Genomic DNA, 18,269 nt, shown 5'->3' on the forward strand with positions numbered 1-18,269 from the left:
AGCATTAAGATTTTTATTTATTTATTTATTTATTTAGCATTTCACAATTTGGGGGGTGCACAGCTAAAATGGGGTCAAGTGAAGGACTTGGGTGTAGGCATGATTTGCCCCTTACCCACTAAAACAGAAGAACACAACTGTGTGTTGCTGTTGTGGCCACCTTTGAGTGCCTCGTTGTTAATGATGAGTGCATGCACATCCTGCAGAGAAAGTCAGAAGAGTAAGAAGAGGGATTTTTATTTTATTTTTTTTAAAGTGGCACCGAGCGTGTCTAGAAGCTTGGGCTGGCGTGGCTGCTCTAGAGTGCCTCGTTGTTGGCCGTGAGTGTGCGCGCGTAATAAAATACTAAGACTTTTTGGACTGAATTATTTCTTGTCTTTCTGCTCAAGCTGCCTGTTATAATGAATACCTTGCAAGGAAAGATAATTTTACCGTAATTGTATGACAGGTCTACGTTTGCATGACATGAGTGTACCAGAGGTAGAGAAAGTGTATCAATCTTCAGTTACATATTGGTGCACACACAATAGCCAAACATACCGGATTTTAGGTGTCAAGTGGTCACCTACTGTCAGGATGCGCTTAGATCACAATGACAGAACATTTTAAAATGTCTAATAAAAAATATGAATGTATGCATCCGGCTCAAGGGAGACAGACCACATAAAGTTACACAAAAACAACCTGGCTGGTAGCTCCTTTTTTTTTTTTTTTTTAATATAAAACAAAAGCTATAAAACAAACCAAGGGATAAGCATTTTATTTTTTTTTTACAATCTTGTCTCACTCTCCCTTAAAAGTGCATCCATTTCCAAGTGCTATGAAGTGAAATGGTTGTGTTTACTTAAGCCCACTGCAGGCAATGGCCACTCGTCATTGGCAAGTACGGTATAACAAAGTACAAAGGTCTACACTTGGATCTCATGCTTATCCTTTCTTTTCAAACCCATGGCAGCAGTACATAACAACATAACAAGTGCCAATTAAATATGGCCTAATTGACCTACAGCGGTTGAGAAGCCTCGCAGGAGTGTGGGAGTTGTTTACAGACACACATGGAGAAACATGTAGGCAGGCGATGTGTGAACTGTACTCCAACATGGCATGCGTGGACCTTTATCACCACCACAGGGCCCTCTGATGGGCTCATCAAAACCAAATACTTTCCACCTCAAGATGAACGTTGTTTGTTTGTGTGTGTGAACACATATGAATCGTCCATGTGGTCCCCAGAGCTGCACTAGGCGCAGGAATACAGCCACAGAAGCCAGTTTCACTTATAGCGACATGAAATTTGGTACGCATGTCTTTTATGAGAAGACCCATAAATATTCTCAAAAAGCCATGACCCCAAAGATACAGAAAGTCGGCCATTTTGGTTTGATGCTGACATCTTAGGGCCAATTTGGCCATTTAGTTGATTTTTGAAAATTCAGCCACAAATTCCAGTTTCACTGAGTAAAATGGATTTTGGTAGGCATTCCTATTCCTAATATTAATAAGCCTACCAAAAAAAAAAAAAAAAAAGTTAACTAAGTAGGCCCCCGAAAAGTCTACGCAAGAGGATGTCGCCATTTTGGTCGTTTTAGTTAATTTTGGCCATTTCCTGCGAATTTGAAAACTCTGCCCCAAAGGCCAGTTTCACGTAGCAACATGACAATTGGTTGGCACATCTGAGTAGAAACCCCCAGACATCTCCAACCCCCCACTCCCCTCAGCTCAGATAGTTAAGGTCATTTTGAAAGTATTTTTCATATTAGTCTCATGTACTGCAGCTAAATAACAGTATTAAAGCAAGCCAAATAACATGGTCCAACTAGATATAGGATACGCTTTATCCACTGTAACCATTTTTGAAAGGTTACACCAGCTTATTATTACCCAATAAAGTCACATCATTTTGCGCTGGCCTTTTCCCCCCTCAAGATACTGCAGCCAATAAAAGAGTCACACACTAATAATCACAGTTACTGCCCTAAATGTTAACAACAAAAGACAATGCACAAAATTAGCTGCAAAAAAATTTATGAAAGCGATAACAGAATGCCTTGATAGAATGGGAGAAACATGAAGGGCACCCATCAGAACGTGATTGGCTGGGAGGGAATGCAGTCCAAAAAGAAAAATATATATATATATAATGAATATGCAAATCTGCAGATGCCTAAACCGCGAGTATGCGGGGGTCGATTGTAGTTTAAAGTTGTAATATCACCATTCACCACTAGATGGCAAAATTGGCTTAGTTGTGCTTACACTGTTTTATAAATGCCTGTACTAAAACGTGACTAGGTCTAATAGTCATCCTGATTCGGAATGATATGCAGGACAAAGTACCTCAATAACATTACATTTTGAATGAGTTGACTTTTGTGAAGAAAAAAAATATGCACAAAAGGCGTTCTTGGTTTGCCGTTCAGCAGTTTTGTGCTGCTCTTGAATGTTCTTTTTTATACAAGACAGCCCTTTGCATTGAGAAAAACAAAACAAAAATCACACTATGTGGTTATTTTGTTGTCTGCTTCAAACTCTTTGTTGTTGGCTTGGTATTGTGGATCTTTTATATATATAGTAAGAAATGGATTATGAAAATAAAATATATTAAGTTGCCCATCCTTGTAACATGTCTCTAGTGCAAGCCTATCCTGACGTATGTTTCGGGCAAATGGGGTATTCGCGGATGCAGTGAAAATAGAGGAAAGTTTTTGTTTTGTTTTGTTTTTTAACATTGTGCCACAAGACAGTGAGCAAAGTGCAACATAAAGTGATCCAGCAGACAAGAAAGCTCCTCCAACCTGAGGAAGATCACACTTTTGGGACAATGATGTCCAGTTCTGCGGCACAATAAAAGTTGGCCTTATTAAAAAAAAAAAAAAAAGTTCAACAATAACGACTTTTGTCCGCAAAGCAGATTCCCCATCGTAATCTTGCCGTTACAGACGCCACCAGGCCACCGTGGATGTCCACTTTATGGCCCTGTTACTGAGGAAAAGGACACCCTGGTGGGCTCTCGCAACTGTCCTGACTTTGTGGATTCATTGCAGTGCGAGAGGAAAATTCTTCAATTAGTGCTGTGGACAATTTTAAACTGTGGATTATTTGTAGTCATGTGTACGTGTATACTATGAGGTTGTCACAGAAGAGCAGCTGGGCTAATCATATTACATATAATGTACATCAGGCACATGAATGTCCTTTTTATTGCTCTGTGGTTTATTTCTACACTGTCACAAGCAACTTGTATTTTGTGGGCTAAAAACAGCCATTAAAATTGGAAGAGATTTAAAATATAAATTGTAGACATTTATGGTAACAGTGTTAGTTAGCACAAAAAAACAATTGCTGAGTTGTTTCTACTATTATTTAAGTTGGGGGGAGGGGACAATACAAGGGACAATTAGCTTTTTTTTTAAGTCTTATTTATTGTGAAATGTAGTAAGGCCAATTTTCACAACATCAAAACTTAAAATATATTGCTGAATTGTCCAACTTAAAATTTTAATGAAGTTTGTTACCTTGAAAATTTGAGTTCACCCACTTTTTTTTTTTTTAATACCGTAGCCATTCTAACTAATTCTTTCTTTAATCCCGATTAATAACTGATAATAAGAGCAATCATATCACAGTTATGACACATTTACAATGGCAAAAAGTTGCATTTTTGTAGCCCAAAAAGTTTTTGTATAATTTCCAACTAAATTCTTGCAATAGCACATTGGGAGGCTAGATGAGTTCACCTTACACTGTGTTGACCTTCGTCTGGCAGAGTCATTATCGTAAAACCATATCAGAAAATTGGAGTTCTCATCACTGGGTCACATTTTACACTACAAGCGCTCTTGTGCCTTTTTTTTTTCTCTCCGAATGGGCCTCTTTGGGCTTGGCCTGTCACCATCAGCTGTAATGAAAGAAATCATGAGAAGCCGTCTCATTGGATCATACGGCACTTGGAGGGGATTCATTTTCCCTCTCAAGTGTACTCCAATCGATTGCAAAGCCATAAAAGGAGGTTCACCTTGACAGAAAGGCGTCACATCAAATGCGCACATGCAGGCTTGATTGATTTTGCTGGATTAGGTGAAGTACAAGTCGTCTCCACTTTGCAGGAGTGTCTGAATGTTGCCAATTGATATTGTAGGCAAAATGGAGAAAAGCTACAAAAACATTTTTTTGCATCCTATTCTATAGATATACGAGTATGTTATCTAAATCAATGTATGGTTTAAAAAATTGATTTGGACATTAAAATGATGTAAATGCAATGGAAAGTAGCAACAAATACTACATACAGCTTGACATTGTACATACAGTTGCTCAATTTGTCACTTTCAAAACTGAAAGTGGAATTGTAAGTAAAGCCGAAAACAAACAGCATGTCTAATAATTTTATTTTGATTTAATTAATTTTAAATTGTTTTCTATGAACTTTTTAACATTAGATTTTTATTTGACCTTTTTTGTATTAACAAAATGAATGTATTCCAATGTAATGGTTTTTTTTTAAATTTAATTTGCTAACATTAATTGATTTATTTAAATGTAATGTTTTATTTTTGTTCTATTTTACATTTGATTTAAACTGAAATAAATTATTTAAAAATAGTTTGCGACTATATATGCTTAATATAATTTTCATTTTATTTTCAAATATTTTTTATCTCATGTTCTTCTCATCTTGATTTTAATATGTGATTTAATTTTAATTCATTTAAAATTGTACATTGTTAATTCAATTAAATTTAATGTCATAACAATTGTACTTGTTTATTAAAATAGTTTATTTTGACTTAGAAGTTTTTAAAATTAAATTTGTAACTGAAATTAAAGTAAGTATGTCAACTCAGATCTATTTACAGTAAAACTAAGAGCTGTAAAAAAAAAAAAAAAGTGCTTTGGAAAAATACCAATTGAAAAACAAAACAATTTAACGCAACATTTAGTCAATTAAAAACAACAACAAAGATTAAACAATAACAGAAATACATTTCCTTAAAAATCTAAAATTAAAAAATCCATTATGTGTCCCCTTGAAGTTGTGTATCTTACGTACTCACCGAAGCCGCCCTTGGAAGACCTCATCACTCCAGAATCTCCACAGGAGCCATCTGTTCTCGTGGCACCGGGACACTGTGTCCTTATTGCGAGGAAGAAAGAAAAAAAGAATGTTCTTCATTTCAGTTTAGTTGATTTAAGATCAATATTGGGTGACAGGGGAAGCCAATTTGTCTACCTGTGATCAATCACACGCAAACCATTTATGAGTCATAATAAAAAAAGAAATCCAATGCAGAAATAAAAGATGTGGTAATATTTTGTGTAATAAAGCCTGGATGCTTGTAGATACCCTGCAAGAATGAGGAAAGATTGCACGGTAGCTGCCCTCACAACTAAACATCAAGCCAGTGGTGTGCAAAGGGGCATGGGAAGGCCATTCATCTGTGATTGTGGTTCACGCGATAACATTATACATTATAAAATCATAGTAATAACATAATTAAATATGACGTAAATGATTTAAGTGTGTGTTTTGTGATTTAATGCTCCAATGCAATTCATTGTGCGACACCTACTGTTGTGCCCGCCTTGGCCACCAGGAGGCAGTATAATACATTCAGCCATCAGTCATGGAATAAATCGAATGAAGCAAAATAAGTTTGTAATGCTTCTCAATTGTTTTTTGTTACGCGATCCCCCATACCACCCCAACTCTCATCTGTTTTTACTTTGAAAACAATGACCGAATCGGTAAACATAGTACATCAATGTGCTTTTTTTTTTCTTTCTTTTTTTAATCACTCTACAAATAAGAGTACGAAATAAACACCAATAAAATGTAATCAGGGAGAAACTGCTTTTGTAATACACTTTAATGCAAAATTAAAATGAATCCGATTAGTTGATTCATTGATAATAATAATAAATCGATAGATTAATCGATACTAAAAATATTCATCCGTGACAGCACTGAACTTCCCCTAATTGTGACGACATAACGCAAACTTCAGAGATTATTTTTAGAATTTGCTGTGAAATAGTGGGTGCATTTACCTGAGGAATTTTCAGCAGCAGATATTCAAATCATCTTCACACATTCCTGGAATGAAAGACAGAAGAATACGATAAATTAAAAATGTGACTCAAGTGATGTGATTCACGATGAGACTCACCACAATGTCTCTGCACAGAAAACAGCAAGTGTGAGTAAACAAACAAATGATTACCACAGCGTTCCCGCCGGGATGCTTGATGCTCCCATTGCGTTTTATTGTGTTGTGTTACACAGCCGTATCGTCCAGCGTCAGCGGGACCGTGGCCAGCGCATTGATTCGGCAGTAAGGCCACAGTGCGGACGGCTCGTAAAGTTGGATCTTTCGGTTGCCGCCATAAAAATAGAATCAAAACATGTAAGCATAGCAGGAGGAGTGATAATGCTAGGTCGCTAATTTGATTAATTAATCGCAGCATTTCAGTGTTTTATTCCATGGCAATGATCAGCTTGTTGCAAAATCGCTTACCTCCTTTAGCTTGCAGCGCTGCCATTCTGTGGCACACAAGTGTTGCCTTCGCTGACTGCTATGATTTTAAAAACATCCAGTTTTGTCATCCCGAATCAATATCCAATCAACCTCCCTAATCAATGATAGTCCTCAATCCTGAAGGAATTCCAATGTTTATACATGTTTTTCATTAGAGATCAGTTGAGTTGATCAATCTCTTGTTGAATGCATTGAAGTATTCTTGATAATGTTATAATGTTAGATTGAGCTGTCTGTGGTGGTTGAGGCAAATCCTGAAGGTGAAACGTGTCACTAGTGACACCTTGAGGCCAACATGAGCACTTTGAAGGCAACGTTCCAAATCAATACTGTGGTCAAACTTACTGTAATGGAGGTGTTTTTTCCACAGAGAGGCAGACATTTCAAGGGTCACATTCACTTCTCTTGAGTTGACTCCCAAGCGCGTACCTCGAGGCTGGGAACTGGATCGATGGCGACTTCACTCGTCGGCACTGCTCCTATGCCAAACAACCGGACTGGTAGTGTCTGGTTATTGGGATTTTCACAACCATATACAGAGACAGACAAACTGGCATTCAGCGGTAGTAAAAAGGCATTCGAGTGGATGACTGAACAACCTTCATCATGATGGTGTATGTCATTGCAGAAAAATTGTGTTTGTTCAACCCTTTTCAATGGCAAAAATGTGGGTGTTGAAACCTTTCACCGGGAAACGTGTGGGTGCTAAAACATCCACATTAATCGCATATGTGGCGAAAATCTGAGTTGCATGTTTGAGAGGAAAAATCTGGAAACTGAAACATTCCCATTTCCTGTAATAGCTGTCAAAAAGTGTAGGTGGTGGCTACTGGGAAAACTGTGGGTGCTGAAACACGCAATACCCGCAAGTGATAGATAGACCCTGATGTGTGTATCTGATAAGCAACCAAATAAGAGGAAATTCAAAAGTCCTAATGATTTACTTTCACTACAATTCAAATAGAGTGAAACAGGAGGGCATGAACACATAAAAAGGTATTGGGGGGGGGGGGGGGGTATTGTGATTTAAAGGTCACAGTGTAAGCGAATCGAAATGTCAAGCTAACTTGTTGCTGTGTTGCTTGTCTTCGATGTAAATCATGTTACTGGAAGGGAAATATGAGGTCATTTATTTGTTCGTGGAAAGATACACAAATGGATATTGGAAATCGCCAGATGTTTGAAGTTCCCTGTATTGTAATGTATATAATTTAATCTGCAATTTTCAAACAAATTAGATACTTTTCCTTTCCATATTAAAACAATTAAAACAATGTTTCCAATTTTATAATAATTAAAAAAACATGTTTTAGTTATGCTATCAGCCATTTAAAATTATTTTTATGCTGACTTTTTTTTATATTTCCATCAAATAAAAATGAGATTTACTTTTCAGATTTTATTTTCATATTTTGTACAACTTTTTTAGATAACCTTAGTTTATTGTTTTGCTAAGTGATATTGTTGGGCACTTGGGCAGTATTTGGAATATTGCTATTTCATATTTGTGTATATTTGACATTCTTGTGTTATTTAAGGGCGGCATGGTGAATGACTGGTTAGCACGTATGCCTCCCAGTACTGAGGACTCAGGTTCGAGTCCAGGCTCCGGGCTTCCTGGGTGGAGTTTGCATGTTCTCCCTGTGTCCGTGTGGGTCTTCTCCGGGTACTCTGGTCTCCTCCCACATTCCAAAGACATGGATGGCAGGTTAATTGGGCGCTCCAAATTGTCCCGAGGTGTGCTTGTGAGTGTGGATGTTTGTCTGTCTCTGTGTGCCCTGTGATTGTCTAGCAACCAGCCCAAAGCTAACTGAGATAGGCTCCAGCGACCCTTGTGAGGAATAAGTGATCAAGAAAATGGATGGATGTGTTATTTAAAAAAAATAATAATAAGATGCTACTCGCCAGTTAGGCTACTCTGTGCCTAAGTAGTTTTTGTTATTGAAATACTTATTGACTCAGATGGAGGAGTACTTTTTTTTTCCACCCATATGATTCCAAAGTAACGGTACTCCTTTACTAGAGTCCAATTTGGGGCTACTCTCGGAACCTGTGCATGGCCGCAAATCCCGCAAGTAACGGTGCGCCGCTTGTAGCGCATATTTGCCATTCAAGTTTAGCGCCACGGCGTCCCGCTCTAGACAAGCAGCCAACCGTCCCGCCGGTGGAAGTGGCCGCTTGCCCAATTAGACACTCGCGGGGGGCTCGGCGGCAGCCAATGTCCGCCGGCTGCAAGGCTCCCGACAATCAGGATAAACACGCGAGCATCATCATCCTCATCATCATCATCGCGCACTCACATCGTGCTTTTTGTCCCATTGTCTGAGACGACACGCACACACACACACTCGAGGTAAGCCTACGCTTGTCACGAACTTGTTGGATGTGTTTCTGGAGAGTGGAGGGCAGCTTAAACGTTGGAGCGTCTCGTCTGTGCCCGTGTGTGAGTGAGTGTCTATGTGTAGGGGGAAAAGGGTTGAACTTACTTGAATGACAGCGACGGGGAAGGATATTAGCATCGTGAGACACGCGAGTCTGTCGTATGGATTTCAGTGGGCTAGTTTTTTGGGGGGGCGAAAATGCCCAAATGTGGAATCCATGAATGCACGCGGCGTGGGGTGACTGGTGACTCCTCCCAATGTCAACACACACTCGCGCCGTGGGTCAGCGTAACGTCCGCAGTTGTGTCAACGGAGAGCTAACCCCCGTGAGCTAGTCCGCTACATTAGCCGTAGCTTAGCTTAGCTTACCTTAGTTTAGCCTAGCCTAGCCTAGCCAAGCCAAGACTCGCCTCGGCGTAGCGAACTAGCAAGGCTAACATCTATTAGACAAGGTGAACTTGGCACTTAAAAAAAAACAAACATTATCACCAACACTTGTAATATGTTTTCCAAACGTGTGACAAGCGAGGACGGCACGCGGCCTACTGGTAGCTGTCGGCCCCCGTTCAAGCATTTGAAATGTTTAGCTCGGTGTGCTAACAGCGCAGCTAACAAGCTGGAGGACACAAAGCGAGCAAAAAGGGCGGAGCTAATGCTAATGTCTTCATTGACAACTTTCACCTGATGTAAAATTGCCTCCTTACGTGTTAATATTAGTGTGGTTCCTGGAATGTAAAAGGTAGCTTTTAATTAGGATTTAATGCAGCATCATGGTGGTCGTAATGTACAAAAGCTCATCAGTCATTCACCCAGACACCCTCCTTTTCCTTTCTCCTCCCTCCAGCTCCATTAAACAATAGACAAAGACAGCCCCCAGTCGGACATAGCTCTCATTTACATATTGCCTGTGGTTCTCTAGTGTGTCTGTGTGTGATGGATGCTATTTCTTTATTTTTGAAATTGTCTTTATATGTGCGTGTTCAGCACAGCAAAATGGGGAAGGATCCAAAGAAGCCCCGGGGCAAGATGTCCTCCTATGCCTACTTTGTGCAAACGTGCCGAGAGGAGCACAAGAAGAAGCATCCTGAGGCCAGCGTCAACTTCGCAGAGTTCTCCAAGAAATGTTCCGAGCGATGGAAGGTTAGGGATGGCCCATTCGAAAAGCAAGCCTTTCACTTCAGGCCACATTCTCTCCAATTTGATCGCAAATTTTGTTTCATATGAAATTATCGAGGCTTAAAATATTTAAACAAAAGGTATTTATGTTGTCTTGATGCTTTTGTTTTAGACAATGTCCGGGAAGGAGAAAGGCAAATTTGAAGACATGGCCAAGCAGGACAAGGTGCGCTATGAGGCTGAGATGAAGAACTATATCCCGCCCAAGGGACAGAAGATGAAGCGCTTCAAGGACCCCAATGCCCCCAAGAGACCACCGTGAGTATACTTTGAATTGGCATCAAAATGCTGATTTTGCTGCTCTGTTTGCGTCAAACCAGGGAGAAAAATATAATTTAATGGTTTAAATTATATTTTTAATTATTAATTCTGAATATTATATTTTGTATTATACCGTATCTTTATTAAAAAAATACATTTTTGTTATATAAATTGTATTTCAATTGTAATTTAAACATTACATTACGCTACTGCATTATATCTATTCTATTTTATATTATTAATTGTAATTTTCCTTAAATATTGTATTTACATTATTTAGTGTAATAATTAGGGGTGTGAATTGCCTCGTACCTGACGATTCGATTCGTATCACGATTCACAGGTCACGATTCGATTCGATACCGATTAATCCCGATACGAATTTATAAGTCGATTGTTGCGATTTTTTTTCATTCAAATTTAGAAAATACTAATCAGTAAGCTTGTAGAGTGTAAGATTTATATGAAAATGTATTATTTATTTATCTGAAATGTCAGTCTTATAGAGGTTGTAATCTGTTTCATGTTTAAACAGCATTAAAATAAAATATTAAGGCTTAATGTTCCGTTCATATAACATTCTTCCATGCTTAAGGTGTGAATCCTAAAAAAAAAAAAAAAAAAAAAAAATCGATTTTGCCTATTATTGAATCGATTCGAGAATCGCGCGATGTAGTATCGCGATATATCGCCGAATCGATTTTTTTAAACACCCCTAGTAATAATAGTGTTTGTTATATTTATCTTTTTAAAAATATTGTTTATATTCTGTACGACCGGTGTCAGAGTCTGGTCCGCATTGCCGGCAGTAAGTCGGATTCGTTTCCAGTGCGGGTTGGACTCCGCCAAGGCTGCCCTTTGTCACGGATTCTGTTCATAACTTTTATGGACAGAATTTCTAGGCGCAGCCGAGGCGTTGAGGGAGTCCGGTTTGGTGGCCTCAACATTGCATCTCTGCTCTTTGCATATGATGTGGTGCTGTTGGCTTCATCCAGCTGTGATCTCCAACTCTCACTGGAGCAGTTCGCAGCCGAGTGTGTGGGATGAAGATCAGCACCTCCAAATCCAGACCATGGCCCTCAGTCAGAAAAAGGTGGCGTTTCCTCTCCGAGTTCAAGTATCTTGGGGTCTTGTTCACGAGCGGGAGATCGACAGGCGGATCGGTGCAGCGTCTGTTGTGATGCGGACTCTGTATTGGTCCGTCGTGGTGAAGAAAGAGCTGAGCCAAAAGGCAAAGCTCTCGGTTTACCGGTCGATCTACGTTCCAACCCTCACCTATGGTTCACGAGCTGTGGGTCGTGACCGAAAGAACAAGATCCCGGATACAAGCGGCCGAAATGAGTTTCCTCCGTAGGGTGTCCGGGCTCTCCCTTAGAGATAGGGTGAGAAGCTTGGTCATCCGGGAGGGACTCAGTGTCGAGCCGCTGCTCCTCCGCGTTGAGAGGAGCCAGCTGAGGTGGCTCGGGCATCTGGTTTGGATGCATCCAGGACGCCTCCCTAGAGAGGTGTTCCGGGCATGTCGCACCGGCGAGAAGGCCCGGGGATGACCCAGGACACGCTGGAGAGACTATGTCTCTCGGCTGGCCTGGGAACGCCTTGGGATCCCGCCGGTGGAGCTGGTTGAAGTGGCTGGGGAGAGGGTAGTCTGGGCTTCCCTCCTAAAGCTGCTGCCCCCGTGACCTGACCTCGGATAAGCGGTGGAAGATGGATGGATGGATGTTTATATTCTGTTAATATAAATGTACTTATTTAATTTTTAAATGAAAAAGATACAATTGTTTTTATTATGTTTGCTTTTAATCTTGGATAATACTTTCTTAATGTGTGATCGATCAGCCTGAATATTCTGCACTTTTGTTAACATGCATGTCATAGTGAGCAGAATAATTCTGTCCAGTCGACTTTCTTTAGCCTGCATTTACCTTTATTCTTCCTCTTCTTTAGACAGCAAACTAGTTAGACAGCACCCTGCTGGTCACAGCTCAGTAGCGTGCACCCATTTTTGCCCCAGTCGCTACCAGACTCTGTAAATCCACCGACTCGTTAACTCTGTGTGCGCCGCCGACGCCAGGTCAGCTTTCTTCCTCTTCTGCGCCGACTTCCGCCCGAAAGTGAAAGGTGAGCACCCGGGCCTGTCCATCGGCGACACGGCCAAGAAGCTGGGAGAAATGTGGAACAGCTCGTCCACGGAGGCCAAGCAGCCTTACGAGAAGAAGGCGGCCAAACTGAAGGAGAAGTACGACAAGGTACCGTCACTTTCCTAGAGCGAATGTGACCTCACGTTCTTTCTTGCTCACCGCACAACAAAGGACTGAACCGCTTAAAATGAATTAAAATAAATAAATGAACTGCTTTCGTTCATCTTAAATCAGTAAATGTCCCAATATTCTACTGGCCAGATTTGTTGTCTTTAAAACACCAATCTAAAATTTGACATTTCATTTTACATTATATTACATCAGTCCTGGCATTTGTATTCTTTCCAAAGCACAATTTAATTAAATGACCCAATTTTTGGGGTTTAATACAAAATGACCCCCAAGATGCAAAGCCCAACCCATTTTTTGGTGTTAAGTACAAAATAACCCAGAAAGTTGGGTTAAATGGGCCCAATATTTTTAATGTTGGTTAATAATGAACAGTCACGATGCAGTTACAAAGTGTGTGCACTTGTTCAACCAAATGATTTCTGTTTTTATTTTTTATCTTCTCCGAGATTTTGTGGGCCACATCAAAAGTAAAAGTTTTAATTTTGGATGTCATTTTTTTTCTTTGTCACAAAAATGTGGCATTTTGAACGGGGTGTCATCTTTATATCCACTGCACTTCATCGAAGTGATTGATTTGATCAAGAATTCGTTCATCCAAACAAACGGTTGTTTAAAGTCCTGTCCCCGTGTTGCCGTAGGACATCGTGGCCTATCGCACGAAGGGCAAAGTGGATTCCAGCTCAGCCGCGGCGGCAGACGATGACGAAGAGGAAGAGGAAGGTGAGGAAGAGGAGGGGGATGACGATGAGGATGAGGAGGAAGACGATGAGTAGGCAGGGACGCAGCAAGAAAGTGGGAGAGGGACCTGAATTTTGTCGATGCCATATAACCAACCACAATGTATTCAAGCCACCATGTTGACGTCCAGATGGAACGTGTATATTTAATTAATGTTTTTAAGATGTACTGTACAGTGTTGAGGGAAAAAAAAAAACAAAAAAAAAACATATCTTCCCAGTTGGGGACTTTTCTTGTGCTCGTTTTTCTCCCCTGCCAGCAGGACAGTATTAAGTCTCTATAGGTGTTCCCTCTCGCTCGGTAATGAGATTTCCCAGTTTTGATTGTATGGTATTGTTTTTATTTTGAAAAGCCTTCTTTTCCACGTGCCATCCTCCTTGTAATTTTTATTTTTGTTTAAATACCACTCGATTATCAACAAAGTGCAGCTGTTGACATTCAAGAATGTCCTATCGTAAAATAAATGTTTTTCTGTTGTTGTTTTTTATGAAGTCATTCTTTTGCTCACTCGACTAGCCTGTGGTTAGTACCGGTATTCAAACTGGAACTTTGACTTGACAGCCTCTGGAGAAAATGGTGCTAACTGCTGACATTTTGGTCTGAGGTTTTGCTGTTTGAAAGTCTGAGTTTGGTGTCAAATGAACATTCCATAAATGAGTGATGATATAACTTACGAATCCAGTTGGAGCACCTTTATACAGAAAATGAGAAATGCCCCAAAATACAAAAAAATAAGTTTTTTTTTATTTATTTATTTATTTATTTTTATTAATTTTGTATTGTAAGTGCCTTTTTCCACAAAAACAGCACGTGGGCTACAACTGCTTTTTCCCCTTCATTTCTAATTTAAATAAAATCGATTTTTGGATATTAACATCGATTCGATTAATAAGTGAGAATCTCGATTCTTTTATGAATCGATTTTTTGGCACACCCCTAGTAAACGTTTGAGCTCCTATAGGCCAGCTCGTCTTCAATCATTCATTCTAATTTTGTTCAACTTTTAATTGACTTTTTACATCATGCTGTTTACATTTGTTATCATGAGATCAAGACGACAACTAATAATCTCATTCACTGCCAGTCATTATAGAAAATTTTTACATTTCCAATACTCGCGTGATATTACATTCAATAATTATATATAAACCGAATCTACCAAATAACAGAATAGACTCCCTACTTTTTGTCCCGTCCCGTTCTTTTATAATTGACAGCAGAAAAATGTAGGTTTGCCAAAATACAGCCATTTCTCCCATGGACTCTGAAACTGTGTTTATTTCCTATAAAATGGGGCAATGATGTCATCTACCGGTGGTTGGGCATCAGTAAAGTTGTTTCCAAGTTTGATATTTACAGTGGAGCATGCTCAGATTCGCCCCCATTTAGCACCGCTCTAAAAAATACAATTGACAAGTATACTTGTCAAAGGCAGTGAATGAGTTAAACAATTGATCAGTATGTTGTGCCTTCAAACTTGATGTTCTGAGAAGGAAGTGGCAACAGAATGTAGCTAGTTTGGACAACTTTCTTTTCTCTATCAACGGAAACATTCACAGCAGGTGATTGTTCGGACCGGATATTTCCCCACTTCAATTCATACTGGTATTGAAACATTCGTATTCACATTTTGATGCCAAGACAGCAACTAAGAAATGGTCATCAATAACTCAAAATTTACTATTTATTATTAATTTACTAATTAATAGAGCACTTTAAAAACAACCATAGTGCTTTACACAAAGTAACAATCAGACATTAAAAAAAAAAACAGTTTAGCTCCTTGTTAGAAACTGAAGAAGTTGTGTACTGAAACATTAAACTGTGACATAATGCATTCAAGAGTTTAGAGAAGGCCGAATTAAGTTCACCTGTAAATGTTCAACAGCTTTTAAGTTACATCCTGAAATTTCACACAAAAGCCTGATTTCTCTATCTTCCAAATAAAGGTTTTATACAAAGACTCTGTTTTTCCAAAGCCTGAGCAGAGTGTTTCGAATTTCACTGGTGTACAGCCCGTAGACCAACGGGTTCAGGAGCGGCGATATGATAAAAATCAACACGCCCATAATCTTCTGCACGTCGCTCGACACGTCTTGGAACCTGTGCGACAAGATGGTGAACGTGCCCACGATTTCGAAGATGATCAGAATGAGCAGCTGAGCCACGCACGTGTTGATCGCCTTCTTCTTGGCGTGGGTGCGCCTGCTCACCATGCACGTGATCAGGATCCTGACGTAGGAAAAGGCCTGCACGGACACGCTCGCCGCCTGCATGACGGCCGTGTTGAACAGCCCGACGACGTTGTTGATGGACGTGTCGCCGCACATGAGCTTCAGCAGCGACGGGTTGTCGCAGAACACGTTGGCGATGACCGAGCGGCAGCGCGGAAGCCTGCTCTGCAAGGAGAACAGCAAAGTGATCAGGACCAAGTCCAGAGACCACACCAAGGCGACGACGCAAACCACCGTCCTTGGCGTCATGACGGCGCTGTAGCGCAACGGCATGCAGATGGCCACGTAGCGGTCGAAGGCCATGGCGGCCAAGATGAACAGGATGCCGCCGCCGTACAGGTGCAGCAGGAAGGCCTGCAGGACACACAGCGGGTACGGTATGCGGTTGGTCTCGGTGAGCACGCCCAACAGGACTTTGGGCAGCATGGCCGTGATGCCCATCAGGTCGTTGAGCGGCAGGCTGAGCAGGATGAAGTAGACGGGCTTGTGCAGGTTGCGCCGCAGGACGATCACGGCCAGCAACGTCACGTTGCAGAAGACGCAGAACAAGTAGAGGAGGATCCCCGCCAAGAAGACGGGGTACTTGCCTCCCAGCGGGATGACGAAGGTGCCCAGGCTCACGTAGGGCGTCAAGCCCAAAGACTCATTTGACATTGTCTCACTTGTCGACGCGAACAGATGCGACCATCAAAGCGCCTTGAGGTGGCACTGGGAATGGAGTCTCTCCCCGCGTCGTTCTTATAATGCAAAACTGGTGACATCAGTGCCCTCCTCTGGGTTTATCGGCTTGTTTAGCCAAGGATCTATGACATTGGCAGAGGTGGCAAAAATACTCACTCTCTCTACGTCAGTAGAAGTACGCACAGATACTTGCGTAAAGGAAGTCTCCATTAAAAGTCTGGTTGCCTCAATTAGGGGTGTGCTCAAAAAATCGATACGGCAATATATCGTTGCGGGCCTCATTGCAATACACGTATCGATACGCAGGCGTCAGAATCGATATTGCTCGTTTAATAACGATTAGTGTAATCACAATATATGCCGCCATAAACGGTAAATGACATCAACTACATTTTATTTTTTTTATTTATTTTTTTTACATTTTCCTCTTATCAATGGGCAGTGCAACGTCTAAGTGCAGTGTTGCCTGATCAATGGGCTGTGGAATCAAAAACACTCACTATCTATGGCCAGCAGATGGCAGCATTTTATCTCTTTTCAATGAGCTGCTGGTGTATGAAATTACATTGCAAAATGACAATCTGATGAAATGGAACGTTTTCAAGGATGACGTATTAAAGTTTTTTTTTGATAATGTGTGGCAGTAAAAGAGTTAATAATTTTTCCCGGTGTGCCTGTGAAAACTGCTCCTTGCTCTGCCGTGTGTACACATTTAGACCAGGCATGCCACTTGGTGGTAAACCAGAAGAGCTACTAACAAAACCATTTTTTTGTCATCCAGCATAATAAACATATACTTTAGGTATACATATGACTATCATTATAAAATGTAAGTAGATGAACGTGAAATATCGGGATACGTATCGCCTTGAAGATCGAGTATTGGGATACATATGTATCGCGATACGCATCCTATTGTGACCCCTGTATCGTGATACGTGTCGTATCGTGAGGTTGGCGGCAATACCCAGCGTCAATGCCTGTACGTAGGTAAAAAGTGCAGATTCTCCAGCGTAGACAACGTTCGTCAACGTTAAACATTTCTTGACAATAATGTTATATGTGACCTCACTATTCTAAACATAACATTATGATTAATATTACATTTGTGAAATATGAGTTATGAAGCAGTATCCAGACGTTTTTACCCATCTGAGGGGCGGCCATTTTGCCACTTGTTGTTGACTGAAGATGACATTACAGTTGCTTGAGCAAACTTAGGATGTTCAATATCAATTTGTCTTTGTCCAGAACGATACTAATACAAGTATCGCGTTCACTCCTGAGTCCTCACAATCACTGAGGACTGATACCACGAGAAATTATCAATCACACTTCAATTAACACAACAGAGACTGATGATTGTGCTCAAAGACCTTTTCTTTCTGATGCACAGGATGATTCACCGATGTGTCAAATCGACACAGTGTAGCAGCGCCAAATACTGGCAAGAGGCCTGGTATTGGCAGCCTTCACGATATTTGATATCTTGAAATTAGGCTGGTAACGGCCCGATACGATACCTGGCATCAATACTCAGTTGGCAGTTTTTACTGGTCCTCTAGTGAAAACTGAGTTATTTGTATGGTGTATCCCAAGACTGAAAAAACACAAAGTAAGATTCATTTCTTTTCTCTTGACAAAAGTAACGAGCCTATTTTGTCAAAGAGTACAACGCAGTACTTGAAAAACCTGAAGTACAGTAACCTCACACCACTGGGCATCAGGAATACAAGACTTTGCTATTTTACGACAATTTCAATGTTACAAGACTTTCAAATGGTGCAGTGTCATTGCTGTCAGTGTAGAAAATCCTGCCTTCATTGTTTAATTGTGATTGACGACTGTCTGCTATCTTGGTTGCCTTATTCAACAGCTGTGTACTTCTAAATCAGACAGAGATTAAACATGAGTCCAATGTCAGGCGAGGATAGAATAGTTTTTAGTTAGTCAAGTCAGAATTTATGTATTTATAGTTAGTTTTAACTGTTT

The 18,269-nt window shown here is 40.4% G+C and overlaps 3 protein-coding genes across 10 annotated transcripts in view; 1 reads left to right on the plus strand and 2 right to left on the minus strand.

Annotated features, from left to right (window-relative positions):
• Nucleotides 1-9,504, minus strand: part of b3glcta (beta 3-glucosyltransferase a) — a 52,207-nt gene extending 42,703 nt beyond the window's left edge. The window contains exons 1-4 of one of the 4 annotated variants that reach the window (XM_077540818.1): nucleotides 9,023-9,504; nucleotides 6,882-7,015; nucleotides 6,049-6,094; nucleotides 5,055-5,134 (exon numbers count right to left, since the gene is read on the minus strand). In XM_077540818.1, the coding sequence (XP_077396944.1) occupies nucleotides 5,055-5,079 (25 nt within the window). In that variant the 5' untranslated portion in view covers nucleotides 5,080-5,134; nucleotides 6,049-6,094; nucleotides 6,882-7,015; nucleotides 9,023-9,504. Of the gene's footprint in view, nucleotides 1-5,054; nucleotides 5,135-6,048; nucleotides 7,481-9,022 lie in introns of those variants that run through there. The other 3 variants (XM_077540816.1, XM_077540817.1, XM_077540815.1) reach the window with 3 other exon arrangements.
• On the plus strand, nucleotides 8,669-13,844 carry hmgb1b (high mobility group box 1b). 5 transcript variants are annotated; one of them, XM_077540822.1, is made up of 5 exons: nucleotides 8,669-8,983; nucleotides 9,902-10,057; nucleotides 10,206-10,351; nucleotides 12,426-12,600; nucleotides 13,263-13,844. In XM_077540822.1, exons 2-5 carry the CDS (start codon nucleotides 9,911-9,913, stop codon nucleotides 13,395-13,397), a joined length of 603 nt encoding a protein of 200 aa, XP_077396948.1. In that variant the 5' UTR covers nucleotides 8,669-8,983; nucleotides 9,902-9,910; the 3' UTR covers nucleotides 13,398-13,844. The 5 variants fall into 5 exon arrangements, with proteins under 5 accessions (XP_077396948.1, XP_077396947.1, XP_077396946.1 ...); XM_077540821.1 differs by having other exon boundaries at nucleotides 8,670-8,889; XM_077540820.1 differs by having other exon boundaries at nucleotides 8,911-8,979.
• Nucleotides 13,845-15,186: 1,342 nt separating this feature from the next.
• LOC144032896 (olfactory receptor 10A6-like) lies at nucleotides 15,187-16,531 on the minus strand. The gene has a single exon (XM_077540433.1). It carries the CDS (start codon nucleotides 16,248-16,250, stop codon nucleotides 15,315-15,317), a length of 936 nt encoding a protein of 311 aa, XP_077396559.1. The 5' UTR covers nucleotides 16,251-16,531; the 3' UTR covers nucleotides 15,187-15,314.
• Between the last annotated feature and the right edge of the window lie 1,738 nt (nucleotides 16,532-18,269).

This window comes from Festucalex cinctus, chromosome 13 (assembly GCF_051991245.1).
Source record: "Festucalex cinctus isolate MCC-2025b chromosome 13, RoL_Fcin_1.0, whole genome shotgun sequence".
NCBI classification, from domain to species: domain Eukaryota; kingdom Metazoa; phylum Chordata; class Actinopteri; order Syngnathiformes; family Syngnathidae; genus Festucalex; species Festucalex cinctus.